At 47.3% G+C, this 27,894-nt stretch overlaps 1 protein-coding gene across 2 annotated transcripts; it reads right to left on the bottom strand.

Moving 5' to 3' along the window:
• Positions 1–87: 87 nt before the first annotated feature.
• Positions 88–27,592, bottom strand: LOC106740220 (complement receptor type 1-like). Of its 2 annotated transcripts, XM_059717688.1 has the most exons (20): positions 27,443–27,591; positions 24,163–24,351; positions 22,892–23,080; positions 21,855–22,043; positions 20,608–20,799; positions 19,379–19,478; positions 18,038–18,117; positions 16,235–16,417; positions 15,718–15,811; positions 14,160–14,248; positions 12,276–12,464; positions 11,694–11,882; positions 9,270–9,458; positions 7,981–8,172; positions 6,867–6,908; positions 5,424–5,450; positions 4,350–4,425; positions 3,402–3,505; positions 1,451–1,525; positions 88–1,246 (listed from the first exon to the last, which is right to left on the bottom strand). In XM_059717688.1, the coding sequence occupies exons 1-19, from the start codon at positions 27,501–27,503 to the stop codon at positions 1,482–1,484; spliced, it is 2,418 nt and encodes an 805-aa protein (XP_059573671.1). In that variant the 5' UTR covers positions 27,504–27,591; the 3' UTR covers positions 88–1,246; positions 1,451–1,481. The 2 variants fall into 2 exon arrangements, with proteins under 2 accessions (XP_059573671.1, XP_059573672.1); XM_059717689.1 differs by lacking the exon at positions 1,451–1,525 and having other exon boundaries at positions 27,443–27,592.
• Between the last annotated feature and the right edge of the window lie 302 nt (positions 27,593–27,894).

Genomic DNA, 27,894 nt, shown 5'->3' with positions numbered 1-27,894 from the left:
TAAAAGAGCTCTGCTCCCTTTATAAGCTTGGAATAGCTCACGAGAGTTTCTCTTCGCAGGTAGAGGAAGAGAACCAGGTTCCAACAATTTATTGAGAATTTCTTTATTTAAGAAAAATACATTCATAAAAACAATGTAAAGGTCACACGTTCCTTCCGTCACCATTGCTCCACACATCAAAAGATGTGTTCCTCTTGCTAAGCCACGCAGGTGACATTTAAAAAAAAAAAGGGTAAATGCTCTTTATACCTCTCTCTTTATATATGAGAAAGTGCTCATGCAGACTATGAATCCCCCTTTTATGCAGCAGAGAGACATTTCCTGGCTTAAAAAAAGCTTAAGATCTGCAAAATGTTTTTGAATATGGAAACTACAAAAATAATTTAGGCACCGTACCACTTTTTCTGGAGGCTGCTTCTAATTGGATTACTTATCTTTTATAAAGAAAAGATAGTTAATAATGAAACCAGTTTTTTATTTTCTAAGAACATTTTTTTCTTTCCCTGAGAGAACAAAAAAAATAGAATTCAGTTATACTCATCTTCAAACCTTTGGGACTCCCATGTAAATTTACACACTTTTCTCTTACTTTTCACCTTTGGGAGACACACCAAATAGCAAGTTTGTGACAAAAATCAGTGCTAGGAAACAAAAGGCCAATGTTTCTGAAGAGTGTAACTTGAAAATTATAAACAAAAGAGAGGAGTGAAGTGTGCATTCAAGCAAAATAGAGCAAGGATTGAAAATGTTCCACACAGGTTTCTTTGGTGTCCTTAAATGCATTTAAAGAACGTAAAAATGGAAACCTGTCAATGGGCAGCTGAATAAACTAATTATGTCCTTACAGCTAAAACCAGAGCTCGGTTCACATCACGCCACATCTGGCTGGCTAGTGATTTCACTAGGGAAAAGCATTTGGCACTGTGACCGTGCCTACCTACATGTGACCAGCAAGTCAGTTTGGAGGCTGCACGCCCCCTCACTTGTCCCAAGGTCCCGTTTTCAAAGGCAAGAGGGGCCATCTGGGTCTTGTCTTTCTGCTGTTCTTGTATGCAGAGGAGCCGTACTGTAATCCCTTTATAAGGGGGAAAGAACTTATAGTGCAAGTACCAGCAGTAGCCTTAAAGAGATCTCACTTCTCTAGACAGATTCAGTAAGCTTTTCCATGATTTTCCGCCAATTTTATGTGTCCTAATTGGTAAATCAGAGATAATCTGGAGACATTCAGCCACAGATCAGACATTCCCTGCAAAAGGAAGATGAACAGTTAAAATGAGGCAGTTACATACTCCTCCAGTCTTGCATCTTTTGATATTAATCTAAATGAACATTTAAAACTTTCCATTTACTGGACTATTGTTACTTGTAGAACAAGTGCTCATTTTTCATTAAAAATCCATAACTTAACCTTTTTAAATGAAAACATTACTTTAAAAAATCATAAAGATACCATGAAATAGATGTATTTTTCAAATCTAGTTTCAGGTCAAAACAAAGGTCACCGACTTTCCTTTTAGTTGTGAATCTGTAAAAAAAATAGAAAGAAGAAGGTAGAAGTACACAGCAGAGATGCTAGACATCTAAGGCTGTTGAATTAGCAGAGTGAGTAAGTGCAAGGACAAACCATGACAGACGTTAATATTTCCAAGGGCTAAGTAATAAAGAACTACACCATGCAGGAAACCCCTCCTCTCCTATAAAAGAAAGATGGGTAAACAATTATGGGACTTCCCGGGGTGTTCATCTATATGGCCTTACAAACGCTTCATTTTTAGCCTATGAGGTTTTTAGCGACTACTCACTCAGCAGTGAACCTTGGAAGGACCATGAAAGAGGACAAAAGTCCTTTTCAAGTCAACGTGTGGCCCACTCCATGATCCGTGCTGAAAAGAAGCAAGCTCTCCGAGACAGGAATTTAAGCTTACCTATCTGCTCTCGAGCGCCATCAACAGCATACTTCTGATTCTAGATAACCGCCATGAGGAACTACCACGTATTATGCTGTATCCTACTGGTTGAAGACTAATATTAACATGATCTTTCTATGGTTTTAGATGGTGGTCTGGATGAACACTATCTTCTTCCTCTTTCATTCTTAGATCTAGAAATATGGCACACTACCACGTGCACATCAAACCTCTCTCTACTCTCACACGGGTTTTGTGTTGAATTCCAAAATCAAATGCAAACTCTCAGTCCTGTTTTGGGGGTGCTGGCTGTAGCCACACTGGTCTAAGGACACAGGCACTGTATTTATGACATGTTATAACCTGCCTGCTGTCCAATAACCCAAGAAACGTCTCTACATTTTACCAGCGAAATGCTATCACCAGGTCAACATTCTCCCTTTCCTCCCCCACATGTCTCACACCTATAGTTTCCCATGGCCTCTGACCCTCACATTTGCACTTTCACACACCTGCATTTTGCATATTAGCTTCTACTCCACCAAGGTGAACGCTTAACACCAGCAGAGTCACCCTACGCCTGATGAAGGGCATTTGTGCCCCAAAGCTTACAAAGAACAATTTTTACAACTATTTAGTTGGTCTAACAGAAAATAGCACATCTACCCAAAGAACCTTGTCTGCCTAAGTCTCAGTCCTTAGCTACACAGCTTTCCATGATCATAGAAAATCATTACGGGGGGGGCGCGGCGGAGGGGGAGAGTAGACCAGGACATGATATTTTTTTGGACTCCTAGTTCTGTGACCAGATTTTAATGATACTGAGGAGAGCACAGTGTTCAGCCGAAGATTGCGGGTGACTCACATTCCCTCGGCACAGCAGAGCTCTCTACGCCAAGGGCAAAGCTCCTCAGTGTGGCAGACAGAGCCTCTTTCAACAACAGTCAAAGACTACAGAATTACCTCCCGCACCAGTAGGGACCATCACAATCCTTCCCACTTCCCGCTCCAAGTGCAGGGTCCGTTTCTTTGACTCTGCTTTTTTAATATGGGCACAACATGCATATTTTAAGATATGGCATAGCCTCCCAACCCCCAAAATCAAGATTCTCCACTAAATGTGCCTGTCCCTGGTGGGAACGGTGAGGAAAACATGACATGCACCACTGAAGCCGCTCAGAAACTTCAGAAATGGATGCTGTAAAAAATATACAGGAGAGAAGTACTGAAATAGAAGTAAATGTCCGTACATAAATACCTGTTCTTGTAGCTAAAAAAAGCACACAAAGAGTGTAAGTCTGTTAGGGCTGCAGAAACACATAAAAGTTAGTGTGTTAGAGGATAATCAAACAATAGCATGTAGTGTTTATGACAAAGTAGTAGTACTTTGAAGAAACAAGAACTTATGGAAATAGCTTTATTCTCTATTCTTTTTGAACAGTTTACAATTTACCCTGTCTTTGGGCGGTATTTATAATCAGAAAGCCATCCTACCATCAACAGATATTTCATCCAAGGTGTCACTTGTTTTTCTCATCAAGGAATCAGAGTCTCCTATACGTTGATGTGTCGTGGCGCTTGGTGTTGTATCATAAGAACTAAAGGTTGCGGGGTGGGGGGAAGAGAACACAAGGACATGATTTTTTATTAGACTCTTAGTTCTGTGAACAAATCATAACAGGATTAAAAAAAGAATCAATTAAACTTTCTTAAAGAAAAAAAAGACTGAGGCCACATGCTTGGAAGGTGATTTGATGAATGAGCTGTATTAAGCAGAACTCATCATCTCAAAAGAGTGTAAGGTTTACTAAGGGGGAATTCTAAAACTAGACGAGAGGAGACAGATAATGCCCACTAGTCTTCAATGGAGCAGAGGTGTTTCTGGGGTGCTGAAACATCACAAGGCAGAGGTGGATCCAGAGGGGCTGAACTGGCACAGCTGCACCCCCACTGTTGACCATTCCTGTGGAGCAGCACCCAGGGACTCAAGTCTCAAAGCAGGTAGACATTTCCCCTCCCCACTCCCCTCTATGCTCAAAGGCAAGCCCCCTTGCCTTTCCCTCTCCTCTCATTTCCACCCCCACCCACCCCCGACTCCCTTGCCTGCTGAGAGGACAGCACGCGGGGGGTGAGGGGAGCGCCTGCCCATTCCAGCTCAGCTGCATGGGGGCTGCATTCAGCCCAGGACTGCGGCAACAGGCAGGTACATTCCCCCTTTCCCCTGCCAGCTTGTAAGCAGGCATGTTCCCCCTTTTCCTTGCCAGCCCTGACGCAGGCATGGGGAGAAGGAACATGTGCCTGGCCACTGCCCCTGTTGCCACACTGCCCAGTGAGCACAGCCCCCACGCAGCTGGAAAGGAAGGGCTAATCTCACAGCGTTGCTTTGGAGCCACGTGCTGTGGAATAAAACTCAATCTCAAACACGATGTTAGACTGACTTACCCTTTTTTCCCCTTCTTGCATTTGTAAACAGCTGCAATGCAAAGAGCACAACCCAACAGGAAGAGCACTACGAGAACTGAAGAAAGAAAGAAACGGCAACTAGGAAATGAAGTTACACAAAACATACCATTTTGCCCAGATATAAGCAGCACCTTGTACAGTGCTTTAACTGCCTCACTATCAACAGACCATCTCTGACAGACTATAACGATGGAGGAGCCCTTTCCTTTGCATCCCTGATCAAAAAGCACAAGTGTTCATTTCTGCATCCAGAAACTGGTGCTCAGTCTCATGCTGACAAATAAAAACTGGTAGCAATCATAAACATCATAGGAAAGCAGGGACCACACAGGTCACCTAGTTCTCAAGACAGATCATCCCTGCCTATGTCATCCTACATGAGTGTTTGCCTAACACAGGGGTATCCCTCGGATAATGCTAGCTCTTAGTTTTCACTCTTATTTTGACTACAGAAAAAAAAAGCAGTTTATTTCTGTTGCAATGAACTCAAAGACCACAACAATGGATTCCTATTTGAAATGTCTGGGTTTATCTTGTGACTCATATTGCAAACCCAATGGTCCTAACATTGTATGGCATCCTTGAAAGGATCTCAAGGCACCCCAGGATGCCATGGCACCCTGGTTAAGAACACGAGTTTAAGCTGTTCTTAAAAACTTTGGGAACAAACTCACCTATCAGATGTAATGCCCAGAACATCAAAAATTCCTTTGGACTTGTCACAGGTAAAGCAAAGGGAGGAGGGACACTGTAGGTTTGAAAATTGAAGAGTTGTGACCCTGAGTGGGGTCTCTGTCCCTCTCCTCAGATCATTTCAGATCAAACCATGAACGGGTATAAACTGTTACATGGCAACACTGGGCACAAGGGTATATCAGCAGCAGAGAAACCCAAGAACTCCAATACCAGGGGAGTTACTTGTTACACGAAAAAAAACAACCCCAAACCAACCCAACTTTGTTGTGGAGAAAGAGCAACATGGACTCTGGATATTGATGTACAATAAGCGCTTCAGCATCTGAAAGTATTTTTTTTCACTTTGAGGTTACTTACCAGCAGAAGCAATTATATATGCAATCCCTAAAGGGGAAAACCAAAAGAGAGTTAAAACATGAAGCCATACTTATATCAGCACTTTGCAAGGAATAACACCATCATCCACACATGTGTTACAATATTGTGTACACTAGATTATATCAAAATAATGGTAAATATAATAATGTAGTCTTTTGAAACAAAACAGTGTAAAATGGACAATTGTTAGTTAGTAGGAGCCATGATCCAACTGCTGGAACATCTAGCAATGAAGAAAATTTCTTTTCCTCAGCCTCTGTGTATGTGTACTCTTTAACACAGTCAAGAAAGCCATGAAACAAAAAAAAGTTCAAAGTTTTTGGTTCTGTGAAGAAATGCACATTAAGGAATATTGTCTATAATCTTCTATGCTCCTTTTCTTACTGGGGTAAGGTCATCCAATGACACAAACGTGGTGCTACATTTTCTGAACAGCTTTGCTGGGTCCAATGAATAAATAAATGACTAAAGCAGCACCTGCTCTAACCACACTTCACTTCTCCTGGGTTACGGTGAGCCTTTGCAAGGTATGCTAAAGGGTGTCAGCTGCAGGGACAGGTGGACAGGGACAGCTGCAAGGACACACACACACACACACATACACACACGCACACCAGAAGTGGAAAGAAGAGCAATAGCCAATCCACTCTTGTCACAGGAACAGCCAGCGCATTATCAGTCTGGCTGCCGTGCATACTGCAGGCCAGAACTATTTTCTGGAGGAGGAGGAAGACGTCTAACAATGCCACGGTTTGTAGAGTGGGTGAGAAAATTCAAGAAGAGCTCCCTGCTGTTAGTAACCAAGTGCTGTGACTTGTCACAAGCTAGTAAAGCTCAGTAGACACACTTCTATCCTCTCTGAACGTTGCATTCCTCAAAGAGCATTTCTGCTGAACACTGGAATTACAAGAAGGTCAGCTGGAAAAAGCCAACTCTGTCTAAGATCCCCAACAAAGGGAAAAAGAGTTGACCACGGGAATAGCCTAACTAACTTTGTGTTGCAACATAGCTTGGGCTACTTCTCCATCTCACAAGAGAGAAAATAATGGATCAAGATCAGGGCAGCATGAGAATGCCTTGGAAAAGGGCTATGAAAGAAGGGCATACCAGAACAGCTGATTAATGCACAACGAGAAAGGTAGGAAAGCCAAGAACACTCAAGGAGGGCAGTGCTTAAGAAAGGTGTGCCAGAGGGTCACAAGTAGCTGGGAGAAGGACAATTAGAGACCCTAAAAATTGTCCATGAAGAAGATGTCACTTAAAACAAGCCAAAAAAAATATCCCTGAATGGCTTGACATCCCAGCAGACTTCACCATACACACAACCCATCCACGAATATATTCATGAAATACACAACTTATTTTACAACTGCAAACCTCAGAACATTTGGAGTCAGTAAAAGGATTTTTTTTTTTTTTTACCTGAATTAGGTTGAGCATCTTCTGCTGAGTTTTCCCCTGGCCCTACATAACATGAGACAGGCAGGTAAGTACATTAAAATGAAGAGATGCTATATGTCTAATCACAGTTGCCCAGCACCCAACCGCACCTCCTCTCTATCTCCCTTTCACCTCAGTTAAATCCACAGAGCAAAAAAGGGTCATTCCAGAGCCCATCAACACAGACTCATAGACAGCCTACAGAAATGCATGGTTTCATTTTCCTGGGGTAGACACCATGCGATCTCCACTAATATGCACCTTTGGAAGGCAGCTTTGTCTTCCAAATGATCACTCTCCAGTGCCATTTCATCCAACCTTTACACCCGCAGATGCACAATTTCTTTGTGGGTACTTCCAACATCTTCTGCCTTGGGGACTCAAAACCCATCAGCTACTGATGGAGCATGGCACCAGTAAAGGCTATGTGGCATGCTCACGGGGGTACAGGATCTCTTCATTACACTGCTCCCTTCTCCCTAGAGATTTCACAGTTCTGGGCCCACTCACTTGTGGCAGGAGTTCACCACTACCTTCACCATCAAGTGCTAAACCCTCCCGAGCTCGACATTTGGCGTCAGTAAAAGGATTTCATTTTTTTACCCAATTTAGGTTGAGCTGCTTCTTCTGTTGAATTTGGCCCCGGCCCTACATAACTTGAGACATGCAGGTCAGTACATTTTTAGGGCTGTGATTCAGGTAGATTGAACAGTCCATGCTGAGCTGCTTCAAAGGACAGACTGTTCCAGTATGTGATTTTAAAACACATGCCCAGTGTTTGCCCCTCCACACACACATTTCAGGAATAAAGTGCTCATTATATTAATATAAGGATTTGGCTGATTTTCTATTTGTAATGTGGACTGAAAACTGGAATTAATGTCACCACCACAACAAGCATCCTCTGCTTGAAGCACCTGCAGAGCTGCATGTTTCCAGGTTAAGCAGACCCTGTACTGATGACAACAGGCCCAAAAGGTATTTCACGCTAGAAATCGGAGAACAGGGCTGAAATAAAAGGCAGGAGGCCCAGACCTTGCAGCTCACATAGGCTACTATACCGATGAAGACACAAAGACAACCAAAAGCTACTCACTGGTACAAAACTCCGGTGGGTTTGACCATGTGAAATCTTCAAGACAAGTCCTGATTGAATCCTGTCCTGGGACCCTGTCATACCCGTCACGACAGACATAACGGACAGTGGTCCCCACGCCATAGAAGCTCCTCTTCCCATCCTCTTCTGATACTTTACCAAATGGTAAGCCTCTTGGGGCAGGACAGCTACCTGACAGCAAACAACAGACAGACAAGGACCAAACGATGCAGCTGCAAGACAGATTTAAATACAGCTTGTGCTTTTAACTTTCTGCTGTGCTAACACAGGCAGGATGCTTCCCGTGCTCCTGGCTCTGCAGCATGAGCCAAGCGTGCTGGACAAGTCTCAAGCTCCACAAGCTCACTGGCTTGTCGCAAAGGCAGGTTAAACTGTCACGGAGGGATCATGGGGAAGGGATTTTTACTGTCCCAATAAAGGAATAGACTCGAGTGATTTTGACAAAAGGAGCGAGGAGGGAGGTGGCATCCCAAGCACAGGTGACACAAATGAAGGCAGAAAGGAGGAGAGGAAGGGGGGTTGAGTGGGAAGGAGGCCTGGGAAGAACAGAGCACACAAATATACTTCCTTTCTTGCCTTCAGCCCCTAGATTAACTGGTCTTTCTGCTCGTAACCACCGCACGGCCTTCTTCTCCACGTTCACCTATAAACTTGCCCTGCAGTGCTACGTTACAGAAGAGAAAAGGCTACTACCCTCAAAGCCCAGGAAAACATTCACAAGGGAAATATCTGCTTTATGATCCACTTCTGCTGGTCTAGACTGTGTCTTCCTGAATGAAAACCAATCGTGACCGATGTGGCTGGGATGATCTAGTTGGGGCTAGTCCTGCTTTGATTAGGGGGCTGGACTAGCTGTGACCTCCTGACGTCCCTTCAACCCCCATTTTCTGTGATTCTCCGATGCTGCCTCCCAACACCTTTGCGAGTTCCCACTGAGTGCACTTTCCTGATGGTCTCGTGCTTCAGCCTCTTCAAACTTTGCTTCTTCTAGGTTCTTCTTCCATCCCCCTGCCCTTCATTTTGATCCTCATGCACTGCTTACTTCCATAAATTGATAAGTAGCCCCATTAACCGCACTACATACTAGCCACAAAAACAAGTAATAAGTCTCCAGCAAGCAGGTTCATTCTCTGTACCCACTGCCATTCAAAAGACCTCAGATCTAACTATTAAAGCTGGTGTTGTGTAGACCTCTTCAGCAGAGGAAGTTTCACAGTTTCAGAAGCAATTAATGGCCGGAAAATTTCAGACAGCAAAATAACACTTACGGCCACACAACGCTGGCAGCTCTGTCCACTCGAGGCTGGGCAGGCACTCTACGGTGTTTGACCTATCCGGGATTTTAAGAAAACCTTCCAGGCATACGTAGGTGAGCCTTGTGCCAACCGGGAAGCTCTCAGAGAGATAAGAAGCGCTTGGCTTGGCTCCCCTGATAGTTGGCAGAGGCCCACATTGGACTGTAAGAAAAAAAAAGGTTCTCTTTAAAACTGGCAGCACTTCCTTTAAACGTCACACAGCTACCTTCGTCCCAAAGCACCCCAAAGTGAACTGGATGCTGAAGCCATGCAACTCTCATTTTAGGCCTGTTTTTCCAGTGTCTATGCAGGCAGACAGGCTTCCCACAGCCAGAGGTTTCAGCCAGCACCGGTGGCGGTCTGCACTGGAGTTTGCCTAGCAGGAATGGAAGGGAGGAAGGAGGACCCAGGAAACTATAGGCCCGTTAGTCTTACCTCGGTCCTGGGGAAGCTTTTTGAGAAAATTATCCTGGCACATGTCCGCGAGGGGCAACAGGGAAGATCTTGCTTAGAGGCAACCATCAGGGGTTCATTAGTGGCAGGTCCTGTCAGGCCAACCTGGTGGCCTTCTATGACCAGGTCACCAAATCCCTGGATGCAGGTGTCCTGGTGGATATAGTCTTTCTGGACTTCAGGAAGGCCTTGCACGTGGTCTCTCACCCAGTTCTCATGAAAAAACTAGGAGACTGCGGCATTGACACCGACACAGTCAGATGGGTCGCTAAATGGCTGGAGGGCTGCACCCACAGAGTGGTGGTGGACGGGTCATTTTCGACCTGGAGGGATGTGGGCAGTGGGGTCCCGCAGGGCTTGGGCTTTGGGCCCGCGCTGTTCAACATCTTCATCAGCGACTTGGACAAAGGGGTAAAAAGCACCCTGTGCAAATTCGGAGACAACACTAAGATGTGGGGAGAGGTGGGCACGCTAGAAGGGACGAATAGGCTGCAATTGGACCTAGACAGGTTACAGGGGTGGGCGGATTAGAACAGGATGGGTTTCAACACTGACAAGTGCAAGGTGCTGCACCTGGGGAGGAAGAACCAGCAGCAGACCTACAGGCTGGGGAACTCCCTTCTCGTCAGTGCAGAGGCAGGAAGGGATCTGGGAGTCATTTCTGATGCCAAAATGAACATGGGCTGACAGTGTGGGGATGCGGTCAGGAAGGCCAACCGCACCTTGTCATGCATCCACAGATGCAACTCGAGCAGGTCCAAGGAGGTGATCCTCCCCCTCTACGTGACACTGGTCAGGCCACAGTGGGAGTACTGTGTCCAGTTCTGGGCACCGCACTTCAAGAGGGATGTGGACAACATGGAGATGGTCCAGAGAAGGGCCACCCACATGATCGGGGGGCAGCAGGGCAGGCCCTACGAGGAGAGGCTACAGGACCTGAACCTGTTCAGCCTCCACAAGAGAAGGATGAGGGGGGATCTAGTGGCCGTTTACAAACTGGTCAAGGGGGACCAGCAGGCATTGGGGGAATACCTGTTGCCCCAGCACTACCAGAAGTGACTAGAAATAATGGTCACAAGCTGGCAGACGGTAGATTCAGGCTAGACATCAGAAGGCGCTACTTCACTGTCAGGGCGGCTAGGATCTGGAACCAACTTCCAAGCAAAGTGGTGCTCGCTTCTACCCTGGGGGTCTTCAAAAGGAGGCTGGGAAACCACCTGGCCCGGGTGATTTGACCCCAGTACTCTTTCCTGCCACAGCAGGGGTTTGGCCTCGATGATCTGCTCAGGTCACCGACCCGACGAACTATGAAACTATGAGCGAGACCGATCCTACTGCAGAGTACCAGAGCTGCATGGCGGGGCTGGCTCAGTAGCCCCAAGTGGCCAAGTGCCCACTGCAGGACCAGCTCAAGGGCCAGCCACACCCCGCCCTCCACCTCTACCTGCAGCCAGGTAGCTAGCCAGCATTTCAAGTCCTGCTTTGCCCCACAACCCACAGACGCTGGGCTCACAGGAACACAATAGTTGTCTCGCTCCCATCCACAAGCCCCAGGTTCACCTGGGCTCTCTTAGGGCTGCTTTTAGTTTAGACGTTGCATAAAGAAAGGAGCTTAGTGCCAGGAGTGGCGAGCAGTCCACTCCTCCGCACTGAGGCCTAGACAGGCGTGCTGCACCACACACGCAGCAGCACCAAACCCATCTGAGAGAGCAGGTGGCGTTAAAAGCCGTCACCTTGAAATTATTCCTTTTCTCCCCCAGAAACATTTCAAGTGCTGCCTCCTAGCACACGAGTGACAACGCCATTGGAATACAGACTCATTTCATAAGTTGTTTGTACTTGCACAGGTCACATGTTGGCACAGGAGGCCAACCGTCCTGCGGCAGCCACTCAGTGCTATTCCATGTACCACTTCAAAAAGGAGAGTAGACAGTCAATACTCACCTGGGTCACAGATTGGCACAGAAGGCTTCCAGGTGTTATCCTCTGCGCATCGAATCACACCATCGCCACCTCCCCTCAGCAAGCAGCCAGGATTGCACTCAAATATTATTGTGTCTCCATAGGAATAGACAGCGACTGATCCAAGCTTTTTTTTCCCATGTGGAACCACCGGGACTGGACACTTCACCTCTGGAAATTAAAGCATCGACAAGAGTGTTTTGCAGAGGGAGGAGATCATGGGCGAGAAGGGAAGGAAAGGAAACGAGTCCATCCTCTGGCCAGGGAAATCACTGCAGAGTCATTTCCCTATTAGACATTATGTGGTGTGATTTAAGGGTCTTTCAGCAACACTGAAGACACCAAAACTGCAGCAAATGCAAGAGGCTATCTGCTTCCCAGGATGCACATTTGTAATGCATCCGTCACTCTACATGAATTAAGCTTCCCCATGGTACTTAGGTGCTTATTCCCTGACTGACTTCCTCAACATTCATGAGTTGTCTGCCTAATTAAATAGGGTTTTCCCTGGTGGACAAAGGTGAACAAAGAGAACAAGAGCAAGATACAAAACACAAGAGTTACCTTCACACTGAGGGGCAGGGCTCCAGACACCGTGGAGGTTATCTTCTGTGGTACAGTGAATGGAGGCCTCTCCAACCAGACTGAAACCACTCTTGCATGTATAAGTCACTGAAGAGCCAAAGACATAGCCTTCCCCCTCACCAGAATGGGCTCCATTGGCGACTTCAGGGGGTGGCAAACAAGGGATTTCTATAGGAAAGTACACCAAGGTGAATACTGGATGAAAATACCCAGGTAACGGTGAACTGAGAAGATGTTACTAAGCAGGAAAGGCTTCCATCAGCAGACCACAAAACAACTGGTTCAGGAGTACCACTGATATCCCCAGAACATACTCAAGACCATACGATGATAGAAACAAGTAAAATGGTAAATACCCACTTAAAATGCATTTAATTTGTGCAGTGAAGTCGGAGGAGAGCCAGGACTACCTTGATTAAATGCAATGGTGACCATTTCAAGGATGGCAACCATTAGGTTATGAAAATGAAAAGGGAACCATCCTCTGTCCCCTACATGCCACAATAGTAGGTAGGTGCCGTTCGACCTGGTCGAGGTACGTGGTGTGCAGACGTGTCATGTTTGAAGGAAGTCAAATGCCTTTGAAGCGCTCCAAGGGTGACCCAGACAGACGGGCCCCTTGAAGTGCTCTGGGACCAGCAGGACTGCCCCGAAAGCAACCCTAATGGAAACCATTACTACTTAGCAGCACTTCCAACTGAAACACTTCCTGCTACCCGTGTTGCAAGCAGCTAAGGCAGCCAGGCCTCAGCCCTGCATGGGTTGTCTTCGTCCCTGGTTTCCTCCATGCAGTACTTATTAAGTTTAAAGAAACAACAGAGCAAGTATAAACACAAAGCCTTTAATCCCTGTGTTTGCTTGATTAAACTGGGCAGCAGAGGGGAAAAGTGCTGGAGTTACATGCCCCAAGTGGGAAAGAAGTTACATGGCTAATAGTTTTGTTATACTATAATGATTGCCCAAGATAATCAACCACCCGATACCACACAGGTAGTCATGCAGGTGTGCCCTAGGTTACTACCTTGGTAGGTGTACCCATTACATGGCGCTTTATTAACCTGTTGCCCTGGTAGACGTGTCACCTACCTTCCAGGTGTCATCTGCAATGGTGCTGAACACCTGGTGCTGTGGGAGGAGGACAGTGGCACCCTGTATCAGCGAGCACTTCCCTGTCAGCTCCACCTCTGCTCCTCCAGAGCACATCCCCTTCTCACTGGAATCGGGAGATCCCACGTCCTCCCCACTGCAGCCAGGAAATCCTAGAACTGGGAGGCCAGAGCCCCACGTTCCCTCCCATGGAACGGGGATTCCTGCTCTCCAGCCCCCAATCCCAGTGTCCCTCCCCACACCCACTGGCCTGGCTCTGCTAGGGGGGTGGTGGCACAGGGCTGCAGCAGAGCAGACAGGAGCGCTCTCGCTGACACTGGCTCCACATCCCCCTGATGCACTGCACCTGCACTGTGAAGTGCTCCAAACGTTACATCCATCCCTATCCTGAGATGATTAATCCAAAGGCAGCATGTTTTGTACCATGGCAAATCTAAAATGAATCTATTATTCACTCCTCCCCAACAAGGTTTGGAGACACATACGGCTCAGTAGAAAGGAACAGTTCTCTACTCTACAGTTACTGCGGTGCTTTGTGAGGTCTTGGCCACTGTATTCTACGTCACAGGTGTGAATGCTCACGGGTGTGTAAGACCATTGTGTACTGGGGCCTACACCTGTGCCCAGGCGACCTTCATCCCCCTATGGCACAAAGAGGAGAGAGAGAACAGCTCCAACTGCTCTTCGGTTCCTTCACCAGACACAAGCCCACTTGTATCTAGGGCAAGTCAAAGACATTACATGTAATCATCTTACTTTCACAGGAGGGAAACTCGCCATCCCAACGAACATTGCTTCCGACATCGAGCACACATCGGAGAGAATGGCTGCCAATTAATCTGTACCTAAAGACAGAGCAAAGGTTCAGGTTTCTTACACAAATGTATGAAGAACTAGGTAACTGTTAGCAAAGATGGGCAGCCAGCTCTTTTTGCCAGAGTGGAGAAACCATTGAACAATCCCAAATATAAAACAAGATGTGGCTAAGGCCCAAGGAACACAAAGGAGTAAGAAACACCCAGTTGTTAGTGCTAACATGCTTCTACGCTTCCCAAAACATTAGCTGGGAAAACCCTGTGCCTCCGTTCTCTCCCAGAGCGGAGTCGCATACTTTCTAATCCCTTGCTGAGGGCAATAAGCAGCTCTTCTACCAAATTAGACATTTTTTCTCTTTATTCTTCTCATTCCCAAAGTGCTGAATTAGGGCAACTGGTCCCTGCTGAGGGATCTGACCAAAGCCCAGGAAGCTAACAGCACTGTGAGCCAAACAGCAATCGCCAAAAGGTTCAGACTTGTCTCAAGTTTCTAAAGTGTTGTTAACACATTACACTTAGACCATACTAAGGGCATCTAAAATATGAGCACCTGCCTGTTAAAGCTTTCTAACTCATGCTAAGTGCCCTCAAAGTTGTGCCACTTCAGTTGAGGGTTAACTCTGGGCTGCACTACATATCTCGCGTTAGGGTAGTTTCAGTCTGCTTAGCCCTGTGGGCAATGGGGCTGGCTCTCCCTTCTCCAGAGGCTTGTCCTGAACACTGCTCTTCTACCAGAACAGGCCAAGGAAATGAAACACAAATCCACATCGCCTGCACGGGCACAAACCAGTCATCACGGAAACGCAAAGCGTTCCATTACATTACCACATCTGGAAGTGCCTGTTTTGTGCAAGGAAGCCAGAAGCCACTGAGACATGGCCCATGTGCATGAAAAAAACAATAAGTGCCCTCAACACTAGCCTGAGCAACTGCTGAATCCTACAAGGGATGTCCACAACTTCTTTTGTTTCTCCTTGTTGCTCATTTTAGAAGTAGCCTTACAGTCCTAATGAATAATACATGAAACAAATGAAACCACTATTGGCAAAGACTTGTGCTCAGAGCAGGAAGAGGTCTGCATTTGTCTGCTGCTAACTTTTAATCCATGTAATGGCACCAGGCATAACCAACAGCTACACCCGATTAGGGGAGAGGTGGCACTGGTCAAGGAAGCCAGGTGAAACCGCTCCCACTTCAAATGTGAGGCTTCCCCCCATCACGCACAATCCACCACCTGATGAGTACTCTAGCCTGGGCTGCTCTGGCAAGAGAGACCGAGTGCAGTGGTGTCCCCCACCCCTACTGCTGTCTGCTTGACCAGCCTCCTCCAGCTCTTACTGGGGCGCACCCCTGCTGTCCATCAGCACCAGCCCCAACTCGCTTCTAAAATCCAGCCAGGTTTTCTAGTCTCTCCCTGCCCCCAACTCCCCTGCAGTTCACCGCCCACTTTCTACAAACCAACACTCAATTGATGAGTCAGTACAGGTGACTTGACATACCCGGCAGAACAGGTAAAGTTGACTCTCGCACCCAACCGGAGATCAGTTACAATAGGCCGACCATTCGGTATGTCTGGAGCTGGGCACTGTTTTGCTGGAAGAGAGCAAGGCTGGCATTAGCAGTGCTTCAAGTTACCTTGGTGGAAAGCAAAATTGTGCACTGTTCAACTCAGTAAAACATAAGAAGTGCCATACTAGACAGACCAATGGCCCATCTAGCCCAGTATTTCTGTCTCTGACGGTGGCAGAAATAGATGCTATCATGGAGAGCTTTGAACCAGATACCTCTAGAGTGATTACCCTCTCTGGCATCCCACCATCATTGGTTTAGAGATGCTAGACAACACCACTCCAACCATGCTGTTCAATAGCCGCTAACAGATGTATCATCTCTGAAGTTATTCATGCCCTTTGTGAACCTGGCTATGCTGTCTGCTTCTCTCTCTCTCTGTTCTTATCCCAAATGATGTAAAGGTGACCTGCAGGTCAATTGAGACAGAACAGCAGAGATACTAACCCACACAAAACTCAGAGTGTTGTGACCAGGTAGAGTTATCTTGACAAGTAATGACAGGAGACTTTCCACCAACACGAATGAAACCTGGCCGACAGCGATAGGTCACTTCAGTCCCAATGCGATAGGAATCCAAACTTGTGACTAGCTCAGCAAAACTGAATCTGGGAGGGGGTGCACAACTGCCTAGGAATAAAACAGAAAAAAGAATGAAAACTAATCTATGAAAAAGTACACAAAACTATCTGCTTCAGTAGAAAACAACTTGTTTTCGCAAAGCCATATTTTCTCTCTTCTGCAACCGGTGTGACGGACTTGTTCTCATCAGTCTTGGAAGCAGTTTTGCTGAATACCTGCAATACTTGGACATGTTAGCTTATAAAGTGACCATCAACAAGTGTGTGCCCAGATAAGCAGATCCTGGAAAACAAGGCAAATTGCTTAGCCCGACCTGTTGGCCCTGCTGGCTACAGCATCGCACTGCTGGCTCATGACCATACTGTGGCCAAATATTCGTTTTGCTCACCTCTTATGAATTTGTACGCCACCACAAGGTCCCCTCTCAGCCTTCTCTTGGAGAGGCTGAAGAGGCTAAGGTCCTTAGCCTTTCCTCGTAGGGCCTTCCCTGCAGGCCTCTAGTCAGATGAATGGTCAATTATTACCCTCAGATCTGTGGTGACAAGTGATGGGGGATCTTCAGTCCTGCTACCTGATGAGAGGCAGCACAAGCACCCATGACACGAGTTTTGCCTGTCAGCAGCCAGAGGTGCAGGGCCCCTGAACCCAGAAGCCCTGCACCAATCTCCTCAACAGCTGGCAGGCGTCATGGCCACAGCAGGGGCCACCATCCCTGCAGCTGTCACCCTGCTCTGCCTTAACACACACAGGGTCACCCATGGCACGAGTTTTGATTTTCTGCAGATTGACGTGCAGTTTCCCCCAAACCTCTGCACGTATCTCCTTGAACCTTGGCAGGCTTTCTGGCCTCAGCAGAGGCTAGCATGCCTGTAGTTCTGACCCTGCTGTGGCTTAATACATACACAGGACACAATGTGGGTCTCAAGAATTTGGGGTGCACTTTCTCCGAAGCCCCTGCATCTATAAATTTTAAACTTGGCACGCATTATGCCCTTAGGAGGGACTAACATTTCTGAAAGCTTTATCTAAATATGGCCAGAAATGATGAAGTTATAGGCTGTTTAACCTTCCCCAGTATATCCTATGGGTGAAACATCCAAACATCGTTGAAATGATGAAATGTTTCGACTTGCCTGATCCTGTTTCAAGGCTGCTTTGACCATATCTGTTCCATTTCGTTTTTACAGTTTCAACCACGAAACTTCAAAACAGAGTCGAAACAAAACTGGTGGTGAAATTTCGCAGAGCCCTATTCCACACCCACCTCTAACAACCTTCCTGCCACAACAGATAAAACAAAGACCAACAAAAAAATCTAAGTGGGCACTTCCCAAAAGACAGAACTACACACTGGACTACTATATTGACTGTTTCAGGAAGAAAGCTAACAGTGATATCTGCAACAAAACCAGGACCACCGCAGCCTCCTTTCTCCAAACTCATAATCTCTAGTATCCAAGAGAAGCTATCGTCATCCTCAACTGTCCAGCCTACATCAATACCGCAATAAAAACTAAATCTATCCCAACCGTTCAGGTGACCTAATAAAAGAAACCACCCCCCAAAAGTCTTGCCTCTCTCAGATTTACGTAGCCTGGACTGTGTATCAAGTCAAAGTAAAACATGTGCATAAATAAACTCTTCCTAAGGCAGTGACGGGTGTCTTACCTTCGCAAGTAGGGAGTTGGCTCCATGCGACGTCCTTTCCTTTCAGCCTGCACGTGATGTGTTTCCCAAATAACCGATACCTGGAGAGGAGAGCGTGGCAAGGAAACCTTTTATTTAGTGCCCTAGTTTCTCCTATAAGTCTAGAAATTTAAATAGCCATTCCTTTCTGTCACTCAGTGAAGATGTTAACAAATGAACAAGGTTATTCTTGCTAAAGCAATGCTCACATTTGAAGCCAATTTACAACTGGCAGAAAGGTCACTGAAGGACTGGAGAGATCAGGTACCAATAGATGTATTTCCCCTCATAGTTGTACTAACACGATGCTTTAAAGTTTCGTGGCCATATCTTTGCTCTCTCCCAGATCCTTCTTGTTCACAATGAAGGGCACTCCTCCTTTCCTTGGTCTCTGTGGGCTCTGAAGACATAGCCAGCCACCCCACATTTATCTGGACTTCAGCAAGGGAATCTATTTCTTACTGTCAGGCAAACCACCCCAGGGCACGTTGCAGTGAGAAGTAAACCACGGCAATCACCACGACAGCTGGCATCATACCTGGCATGCTAGTTAACCCTAATGGGCAAGAACCTATTTTATCTATACGGCCCCCAAACATCATCCTATTCCACCCTGCTTGCATCACTAAAAACCACTGAATGCAGCTTCTGTAATGTGTTGTCATCTTAGCTTTCAGTTTACACCATAAAAAAAATGGAGGAGAAGGATAAGCCACCTGCCTTCTGCTTTTCACGGGTTGAACAGGTCTGCACTGAGGTGCTTAAGTCACACTGGGAGCATCTACCTGTTCATTAATGCACCGTAGTTACTACGGATTAAGTTTAGTGCTTGTATAACCAAATACTAAAATCAATGGTGCTCCTGTGCAGTAGTGCTGGCACATGGCTTTCTGGTGACACTAACTGCTCAGTAGTGTAATATTACTGTGCAGCAGCATATTAGCACAGTTTCTGCCCTGCACACTACGGCGCGGTAGCATTAGGCTCCTGTGCAGTCAGCGTCTCGGGTAGACGCACCCACTGTTACCAAATGGGTGGAATAGGACCTGGACCAAGAGGCTCGATTACTCTGAGGCCTGGTAACCACCTCCTACACCCAATGGTAAATTGAACCAGTGAAGTCCATTATCTTGAATTGCCCTGCACCACCATATCCTACACTTGGCCTATTTCTGTTGGGATGTTTCCTTTCCAAAAAAACCCCCAAAGCTCATGGGTAGAATCCAAGCACCTGTGCTAGGCAAGCTGTTCAAGGTGCCTAGAGCAGGCAGCAGTTCTTCACTAAGTCCTGTGACTTAGCTGGCATCCGTTCCCAACACTCACCCCTCATCACACACTATGTGTACTGTGTCAAGATACAGGGTCCGTGTTGTATCAGCAACTCTGCCGTGCTCCGGTGCTTCAGGAACTCCACAGGATTTCTCTAGTGGGACGCAGGATGAGTGTTAGCACATGATGGGGACGGACAACCCCCCGACATATTTGTATCAGATTATGGGAATGTCAGATCAACTGCCCAGATTGTTAAAACATTCTACATTTGCTTTATCCTATTTCATTAAGGCATGAACACTTTTATCATCCATGTTACATGGCTAATCAGATGGCTCGTCAGCTTCTATGACAGACTCACCTTGTCTCTCACACATTAAGTTATCTGCGATGCTTTCCTCACCAAACATGCCTATTACCATAGAGCATACTTCAAACATTCACAGTGTCTGCACACACATCTAGAAATGCACTGGGCAATGTGCAACCTGGGAAAACATTGCTCCACCCGACACACACATGGATTAAATAGAAGAGGCATAAAAATGTGCATGCTCGTTCTATTCAGGAATTGATTTTCAGTCAAGGCAGAGAATTTGCATCTGTGCGAGAAATTCCCAAAAGGATTACGTGGGCCAGGATGCCACCTAGGATAATGCTTTAGTTGCAGGATTAGAAAAACTGGCTCATTGTGTGGGTTTTGGCATATAACAACATGTCTGCAGCCTTGACATGAAAGACTTTGCCAAAAACTATATAGTATTCTCCACTCTGAAGCCAAGGTTTTGTCTCTGCCTTTCTGATTTATTGCACACTTTAGTATTTGAATGTGAATATCTTTGCCATGGTGATAACCAATGGATTTATTTTTAGGGCTGTGATTGCAGTACAGCGAACGGTCCAGCTGAGCTGCTCAAAGGATAGACTTTTCCAGTATGTGATTTTAAAAAACATACTCGGTATTTGCCCCTCCACACATACATTTCAAGGATAAAGTACTCATTATATTAATATGAGCATTTGTTGATTTTCTATTTGTAATGTGGACTGAAAACTGGAATTAATGTCACCACCACAACAAGCATCCTCTGCTTGAAGCACCTGCAGAGCTGCATGTTTCCAGGTTAAGCAGACCCTGTACTGATGACAACAGGCCCAAAAGGTATTTCACTCTAGAAACCAGAGAACAGGGCTGAAATAAAAGGCAGGAGGCCCAGACCTTGCAGCTCACATAGGCTACTATACCGATGAAGACACAAAGACAACCAAAAGCTACTCACTGGTACAAAACTCTGGTGGGTTTGACCATGTAAAATCTTCAAGACAAGTCCTGGTTGAATCCTGTCCTGGGACCCTGTCATACCCGTCGCGACAGACATAACGGACAGTGGTCCCCACGCCATAGAAGCTCCTCTTCCCATCCTCTTCTGATAGTTTACCAAATGGTAAGCCTCTTGGGGCAGGACAGCTACCTGACAGCAAACAACAGACAGACAAGGATCAAATGATGTAGCTGCAAGACGGATTTAAATACAGCTTGTGCTTTTAACTTTCTGCTGCGCAAACACCAAGCGTGCTGGACAAGTCTCAAGCTCCACAAGCTCACTGGCTTGTCGCAAAGGCAGGTCAAACTGTCACGGAGGGATCATGGGGAAGGGATTTTTACTGTCCCAATAAAGGAATAGACTCGAGTGATTTTGACAAAAGGAGCGAGGAGGGAGGTGGCATCCCAAGCACAGGTGACACAAATGAAGGCGGAAAGGAGGAGAGGAAGGGGGTTGAGTGTGAAGGAGGCCTGGGAAGAACAGAGCACACAAATATACTTCCTTTCCTGCCTTCAGCCCCTAAATTAACTGGTCTTTCTGCTCGTCACCACCGCACGGCCTTCTTCTCCACGCCCACCTATGAACTTGCCCCGCAGTGCTACGTTACAGAAGAGAAAAGGCTACAACCCTCAAAGCCCAGGAAAACATTCACAAGGGAAATATCTGCTTTATGATCCACTTCTGCTGGTCTAGACTGTGTCTTCCTGAATGAAAACCAATCGTGACCGATGTGGCTGGGATGATCTAGTTGGGGCTAGTCCTGCTTTGAGTAGGGGGCTGGACTAGCTGTGACCTCCTGACGTCCCTTCAACCCCCATTTTCTGTGATTCTCCGATGCTGCCTCACGACACCTTTGCGAGTTCCCACTGAGTGCACTTTCCTGATGGTCTCGTGCTTCAGCCTCTTCAAACTTTGCTTCTTCTAGGTTCTTCTTCCATCCCCCGCCCCTTCATTTTGATCCTCATGCACTGCTTACTTCCATAAATTGATAAGTAGCCCTATTTACTCCACTACATACTAGCCACGAAAACAAGTAATATGTTTCCAGAAAGCAGGTTCATCCTGTGTTCCCACTGCAATTCACAGGACCTCAGATCTAACAATTAAAGCTGGTGTTGAGTAGACCTATTCAGCGGCAGAAGTTTCACACTTTCAGAAGCAAGAAATGGCCGGAAAATTTCAGAAAGCAAAATAACACTTACGGCCACACAACTCCAGCAGGTTTGACCACTCAAGGCTGGGCAGGCACACTATGGAGTCTGACCTATCCGGGATTTTAAGAAAACCCTTCAGGCATTCGTAGCCGACCTTTGTGCCGATGGGGAAGCTCTCTGAGAGACCAGAATGGCTGAGCTTGGCTCCCTTGATAGTTGGCGGAGGCCCACATTGGACTGTAAGAAAAAAACCGCTCTCTTTAAAACTGGCAGCGCTTCATTTATACGTCGCACAGGTACCTTCATCCCAAAGAACCCCGATACGAATTGGATGCTGAAGCCATGCAACTCCCATTTTAGCTCTGCTTTTCCAGTGTCTGTGCAGGCAGACAGGCTTCCCACAGCCAGAGGTTTCCAACCAGTACCGGTGGTGGTCTGCACTGGAGTTTGCCTAGCAGGAGTGAGGCCGATCCTGCTGCAGAGTACCAGAGCTGCACGGTGCAGCTGGCTCAGTAGCCCCAAGTGGCCAAGTGCCCACTGCAGGACCAGCTCAAGGGCCAGCCACACCCCGCCCTCCACCTCTACCTGCAGCCAGGTAGCTAGCCAGCATTTCAAGTCCTGCTTTGCCCCACAACCCACAGACGCTGGGCTCAGAGGAACACAATAGTTGTCTCGCTCCCATCCACAAGCCCCAGGTTCACCTGGGCTCTCTTAGGGCTGCTTTTAGTTTATACGTTGCATAAAGAAAGGAGCTTAGTGCCAGGAGAGACGAGCAGTCCACTCCTCCGCACTGAGGCCTAGACAGGCGTGCTGCACCACACACGCAGCAGCACCAAACCCATCAGAGATAGCAGGTGGTGTTAAAAGCTATCACCTTGAAATTATGCCTTTTCTCTCCCAGAAACATTTCAAGTGCTGCCTCCTATCACATGAGGGAAAATACCATCGGACTACAGACTCATTTGATAAGTTGTTTGTACTTGCACAGATCACGTGTTGGCACAGGAGGCCAACCGTCCTGCAGCAGCCATTCAATAATATCCTACGTGCCACTTCAAACAGGTGAGTACACAGGTAATACTCACCTGGGTCACAGATTGGCACAGAAGGCTTCCAGGTGTTATCCTCTCCGCATCGAATCACACCATCACCATCTCCCCTCAGGGAGTAGCCAGGATTGCACTCAACTATTGTTGTGTCTCCATAGGAATAGACAGCGACTGATCCAAACCTTTTTTTCCCATGTGGAACCACTGGGGCTGGACACGTCACCTCTGGAAATTAAAGCATCGACAAGAGTGTTTTGCAGAGGGAGGAGAGCACGGGCGAAAAAGGAAGGAAATAAAACGAGCCCACAGGCATGACTGTAGGCGATAAGCTGTGTACTCAGAAATATGGGCAAAGATGCAGAGTTGTGTCACCCAAGGAGATCTTTGTTCTCCATGTAGCACAGCACCAACCTCAACTGGAAGTGTCTGGGACCAGAGGACCTCCCTCGCAAACTGCATGGGTTAGGCAACCTCAGCTGCTTGAGGCTATTTAAACTACATCCCAATCCACATTTAGGAGTTGAAACTCAAGGAACAGAATCAGGGAAGTGACCAACCTGCTGCCTGATAGCTCTCAACTGCCTCAAGCTACCAGGTGCCCAGCTGAACAGCCCGTTCAGAATAAGGCAACATGGCCCATTTGCTTGCATGTTGCCTGAACCAGAATGTGTGCGCATGGCTCACTCCAGTCAGGAACCAGTTCTTGGGCACCTCCATTTCCCCCTTCCAAAAGGGCAGGAAGGCTGTGACATGAACTCACTAAAGCTAAAGCCAGTCAAGCAGCATGCGGAGGGGGCAGGGGAAAAAACAAAACAAAACAGGGAAACATGGTTTTGACTAAAGCTATTCTTCCTTTTTTTCCTCTTTACTGCTTGAATAATAGGGCAATAGCATAGCAACAGGATCAGATTTCTTTTCCAGCTAAAAATCAGCTTTGGCTTAGGGAACCCAGGACTAGCTGCAGTGAACATTTCTCGTCATAAAGGGCCCATTCCCAGGCCAGGGAAATCACTGCAGTCATTTACCTATTAGAAATTACGTGGTTTCGTTTAAGAGAAGGGTCTTTCATAAACACTGAAGAGACCAAAACTGCAGCAAACGCAAGAGGCAATCTGCTTCCCAGGACGCACATTCGTAAGGCATCCGTCACTCTATGTGAATTAAGCTTCCCCATGGTACCTAGGTGCTTATTCCCTGACTGACTTCCTCAACATTCATGAGTTGTCTGCCTAATTAAATATGGGTTTTCCCTGGTGGACAAAGGTGAACAAAGGCAACAAGAGCAAGATACAAAACACAAGAGTTACCTTTACACTGAGGGGCAGGGCTCCAGACACCGTGGAGGTTATCTTCTGTGGTACAGTGAATGGAGGCCTCTCCAACCAGACTGAAACCACTCTTGCAAGTGTAAGTCACTGAAGATCCGACGACATAGGCTTCCCCCTCACCAGAATGGGCTCCATTGGTGACTTCAGGGGGTGGCAAACAAGGGATTTCTATAGGAAAGTACACCAAGGTGAATATTGGATGAAAATACCCAGGTAACGGTGAACTGAGAAGATGTTACTAAGCAGGAAAGACTTCCATCAGCAGACCGCCAAACAACTGGCTGCGATGGACTTGTTCTCATCAGAGTCTTGGAAGCAGTTTTGCTGAATACCTGCAATACTTGGACATTTTAGCTTATAAATTGAACATCACCAAGTGTGTGCCCAGATAAGCAGATCCTGGGAAACAAATCAGATTGCTTACCCCGACCTTTTTTTTTTTTTTGACTAGTAACGCACAGAGGTATAACACAGCACAATCTCACAGGGTATCATTCAAGTGAAAAGGGCAGCATGAAATAAGATGAAAACACCAGAAAACCAACCAAAGGAAGCACGAGAAACAAGTCGGAAATCAGAAACAGATGAGAACGAGAGACAACCTATCTTGGAGGCAGTTTGTTTTCACACTTGCTATGCAACACAGGGAAACTGTAGCACTGCCCCGAGAAGGGAAGTGTATTTCCACAGAGTCAAACCCAAGCAAAACAGGATGTGTAATAATTCATTTTATGATCCTGGGGTCCCATGCCCCGGAAGCCTCTTTGCACTGATGTCTGTCAAACACAGCTTTAGGCTGGATTTAACTTCAGCCACCTAATCCAAAAGTGACATTTGGAAATGAAACTTAAATAAGAAAACAAGAACAAGGGGAAGCAAACACGCACACTTTATTGCGCAGAAACAAGAAAATGTTTACGCTGGGCTATTGCGTATAAAAGAATAAACCCCTGATTAGATGCTCCTCAAGTGTCCAAGAGAGTTGAACTAGTGCTTTAACTCCTTAACTAAACTCAAGCCATGTGCTCACTGCAAAAATAAGGCAGTTTTACATGTTAGCTGACAGCAGACTGTATAGCCCACTGCTCAGTCATGGGCATTTTTCCACAAAGTGACTATAATCTAAGTCAGCTCCTGGGACAGAGAACAGGGTTGAGCTCAACTACCTACAGCGAGGTGAGCCGCACCCCCCGTACCCTTTCTCCACTATCCCTGTCCATTATTTCTCTGCCCAAAAAAGCAGTGCAATACATTTTTAGGAATGTCACCATAACAGGCGATGTAACTTTAGGACATATTCTATTACTCCGTTTCCCCGCCTCAACAATTATCCAAGTAAAGAAGTGAGCTTTGATTAGCTAAAACCCTTTTTTTGGAATGCCCAATGCCACTTTCCTGTGACCAAAGCTATTTTTTCTGGGCACTTCCTCCTGGGGTGTGCACATGTAAAAGCCAACCCAGAGCAAATCGGGCTGCAATCATTGCTCTCGTAGCACAGGGACACTCGGGCCCCTGTTGCACATTACATACATTATGCAAGTCACCAGCAAACCACGCAGTAAATTTTGACCTCGCCACATGTACACAGTTAAGCCGGCCACATAGGCAAAGCGATGATCACACAAGTCCCTGCTGAATGGCCCAGTAAATTAAGATTGGCTACAGGTACAAAAGTAACGATAAAAAATGCCTGCAGCTATCAAAAGGACCAACCCCTCCTCTGAAGTCAGCGCTTAAAAAAGGCAAGGTTTCATAGTTTCTAGGGTCGGAAGGGACCTGAACAGAGCACCAAGTCTGATCCGCTGCCCTGGGCAGGAACGAGTGCTGGGACCATAATAGCCCAGCCAGGTATCCACCCAACCTCCTCTTGAAGGAGTTCTTTGAGTAAACGTGATATTTTTTATTACACCGACTGAGTAGTTGGGAAAAAGTTCTTAGCAAGCTTTCACCCTACTTCAGGCATCGGGTCTTTTATCTTCTCTCATTCCTTGGAGTCCCAGACCGGCAGACTCCCTAAGCCTGACGAAGGGTGACTGCGCCCAAAAGCTTGCAAAGAACTTTTCCCAACTGCTCGGTTGGTCTAATAAAAGACATCACATCTACCCAAGGAACCTTGCCTGCCTACAACACGGCAACAACCAAGAACCCAGCGTGCTTTAAAAAAATAAAGAAGTTTTACAACCCGATGAGAATAGAATGGGATTCAACACTGACAAGCGCAAGGCACTGCACTTAGGGAGGACGAACCAGCAGCATACCAATAGGCTGGGGGACTCCCTTCTTGTCAGTGCAGAGGCAGAAAAGGATCTTGGAGTCATTATCGATTCCAAGATGAACATGGGCCACCAGTGGGGGGACGCGGTCAGGAAGGCCAACTGGACCTTGTCATGCATCACGAGCAGGGCCAAGGAGGTGATCCTCCCCCTCTACGCAGCGCTGGCCAGGCCACAGCTGGAGTACTGCGTCCAGTTCTGGGCGCTGCACTTCAGGAGGGATGTGGACAGCATGGAGAGGGTCCAGAGGAGGCCACCGGCATGATCGGGGGCAGCAGGGCAGGCCCTACGAGGAGAGGCTACAGGATCTGAACCTGTCCGGCCTCCACAAGAGAAGGCTGAGAGGGGATCTGGTGGCCGTCTAGAAACTTACCAGGGGGAACCAGTGGGGAACAGAGTCCCTGTTCTCCCAAGCACCTCCCGGAGTGACTAGAATAACGGCCACAAGTTGACTGACAGTAGGGTCAGACTAGACGTCAGGAGGCACTACTTCACTGTCAGAGCGGCTAGGATCTGGAACCAACTTCCAAGCGAAGTGGTGCTGGCTCCTACCCTGGGGGGCTTCAAAAGGAGGACAGATGATCACTTTGCCGGGGTCGTTTGACCCCAGCGTCCTTTCCTGCCCATGGCAGGGAGTCGGCCTTGATGATCTGCTCAGGCCCCTTCCAACCCGATTATGAAACTATGAAAGAAACCCTGGAGCCAGTTTCTCTGCGGCTTGTGTTTGAGCAGGTAGCGGGGTCCTTGCAAACGGAGGAGTCCGCAGCATCGCGGGGAGGGTCCCGGATGACTTAAGAATCCGCATGAAAAAGCCCAAGTCCCGCCATTAAAACAAACTCTGCCTGGCTCCGCGCCCGGCCTGCGGCTCCTAACCATCCCAGCTGGAAGAGGAGCCCATTGCCTCCCTCCCCCGCACGGCCAGCACCCGACTCCTGCCTCCACACGTGCCGGGAGGGGTGCCCCGGGGACGGGACGGGACGACTCACCGCGAGCTGCGGGCAGCAGCGGCAGCAGCAGCGCCAGGAGCGCGGGGGCTGCGCGGGACATCGCTCCGGGCTCCGCGCGCGCCGGCCGGGGAAGCGGCGAAGCCTCTTGCGGGAGCCCTGCGCTGTCTGCCCGGGCTCCGGCGCGCAGCCCGGGGGGAGGAGCCCCCCAGTCCAGCCTCCCACGCACATGTGACGACAGCCCGGCCTCCCATAGCTAAAATCCCCGAGTTATGCTGTAGTGAATGCGTTTTTGTTTCTTTGCCATTTCCCAATCTAGAAGCCATTTCTGAACAGTTCAAGCCGTGTTTTGTGGTAGGCCGTGCATTCAAATGTCACCACCAGCCTCTCTGACCTTTAGCGTGAAAGAGCCCTCACACACAACTTGTCGAGGAACAAAAGGAACCTGCCAAGAAAGCCGACCCCTGGTTAGGATTAGACCCTTATGGATATTC

Source organism: Alligator mississippiensis, chromosome 14, assembly GCF_030867095.1.
Source record: "Alligator mississippiensis isolate rAllMis1 chromosome 14, rAllMis1, whole genome shotgun sequence".
Lineage (NCBI taxonomy): Eukaryota > Metazoa > Chordata > Crocodylia > Alligatoridae > Alligator > Alligator mississippiensis.
This window is presented reverse-complemented; position numbering and strand designations above follow the sequence as displayed.

Excerpts from the sequence above, each read along its gene's own strand:
- LOC106740220 (XM_059717688.1), bottom strand. The coding sequence starts at position 27,503 with ATGTCCCGCGCAGCCCCCGCGCTCCTGGCGCTGCTGCTGCCGCTGCTG. Across the intron at positions 14,249-15,717 it reads AACTTTACCTGTTCTGCCGG|GTACAGATTAATTGGCAGCC; the intron begins GTATGTCAAGTC and ends CTCTGTCTTTAG. Across the intron at positions 8,173-9,269 it reads GCTGCCAGCGTTGTGTGGCC|GTAGCTGTCCTGCCCCAAGA; the intron begins GTAAGTGTTATT and ends GTTTGCTGTCAG.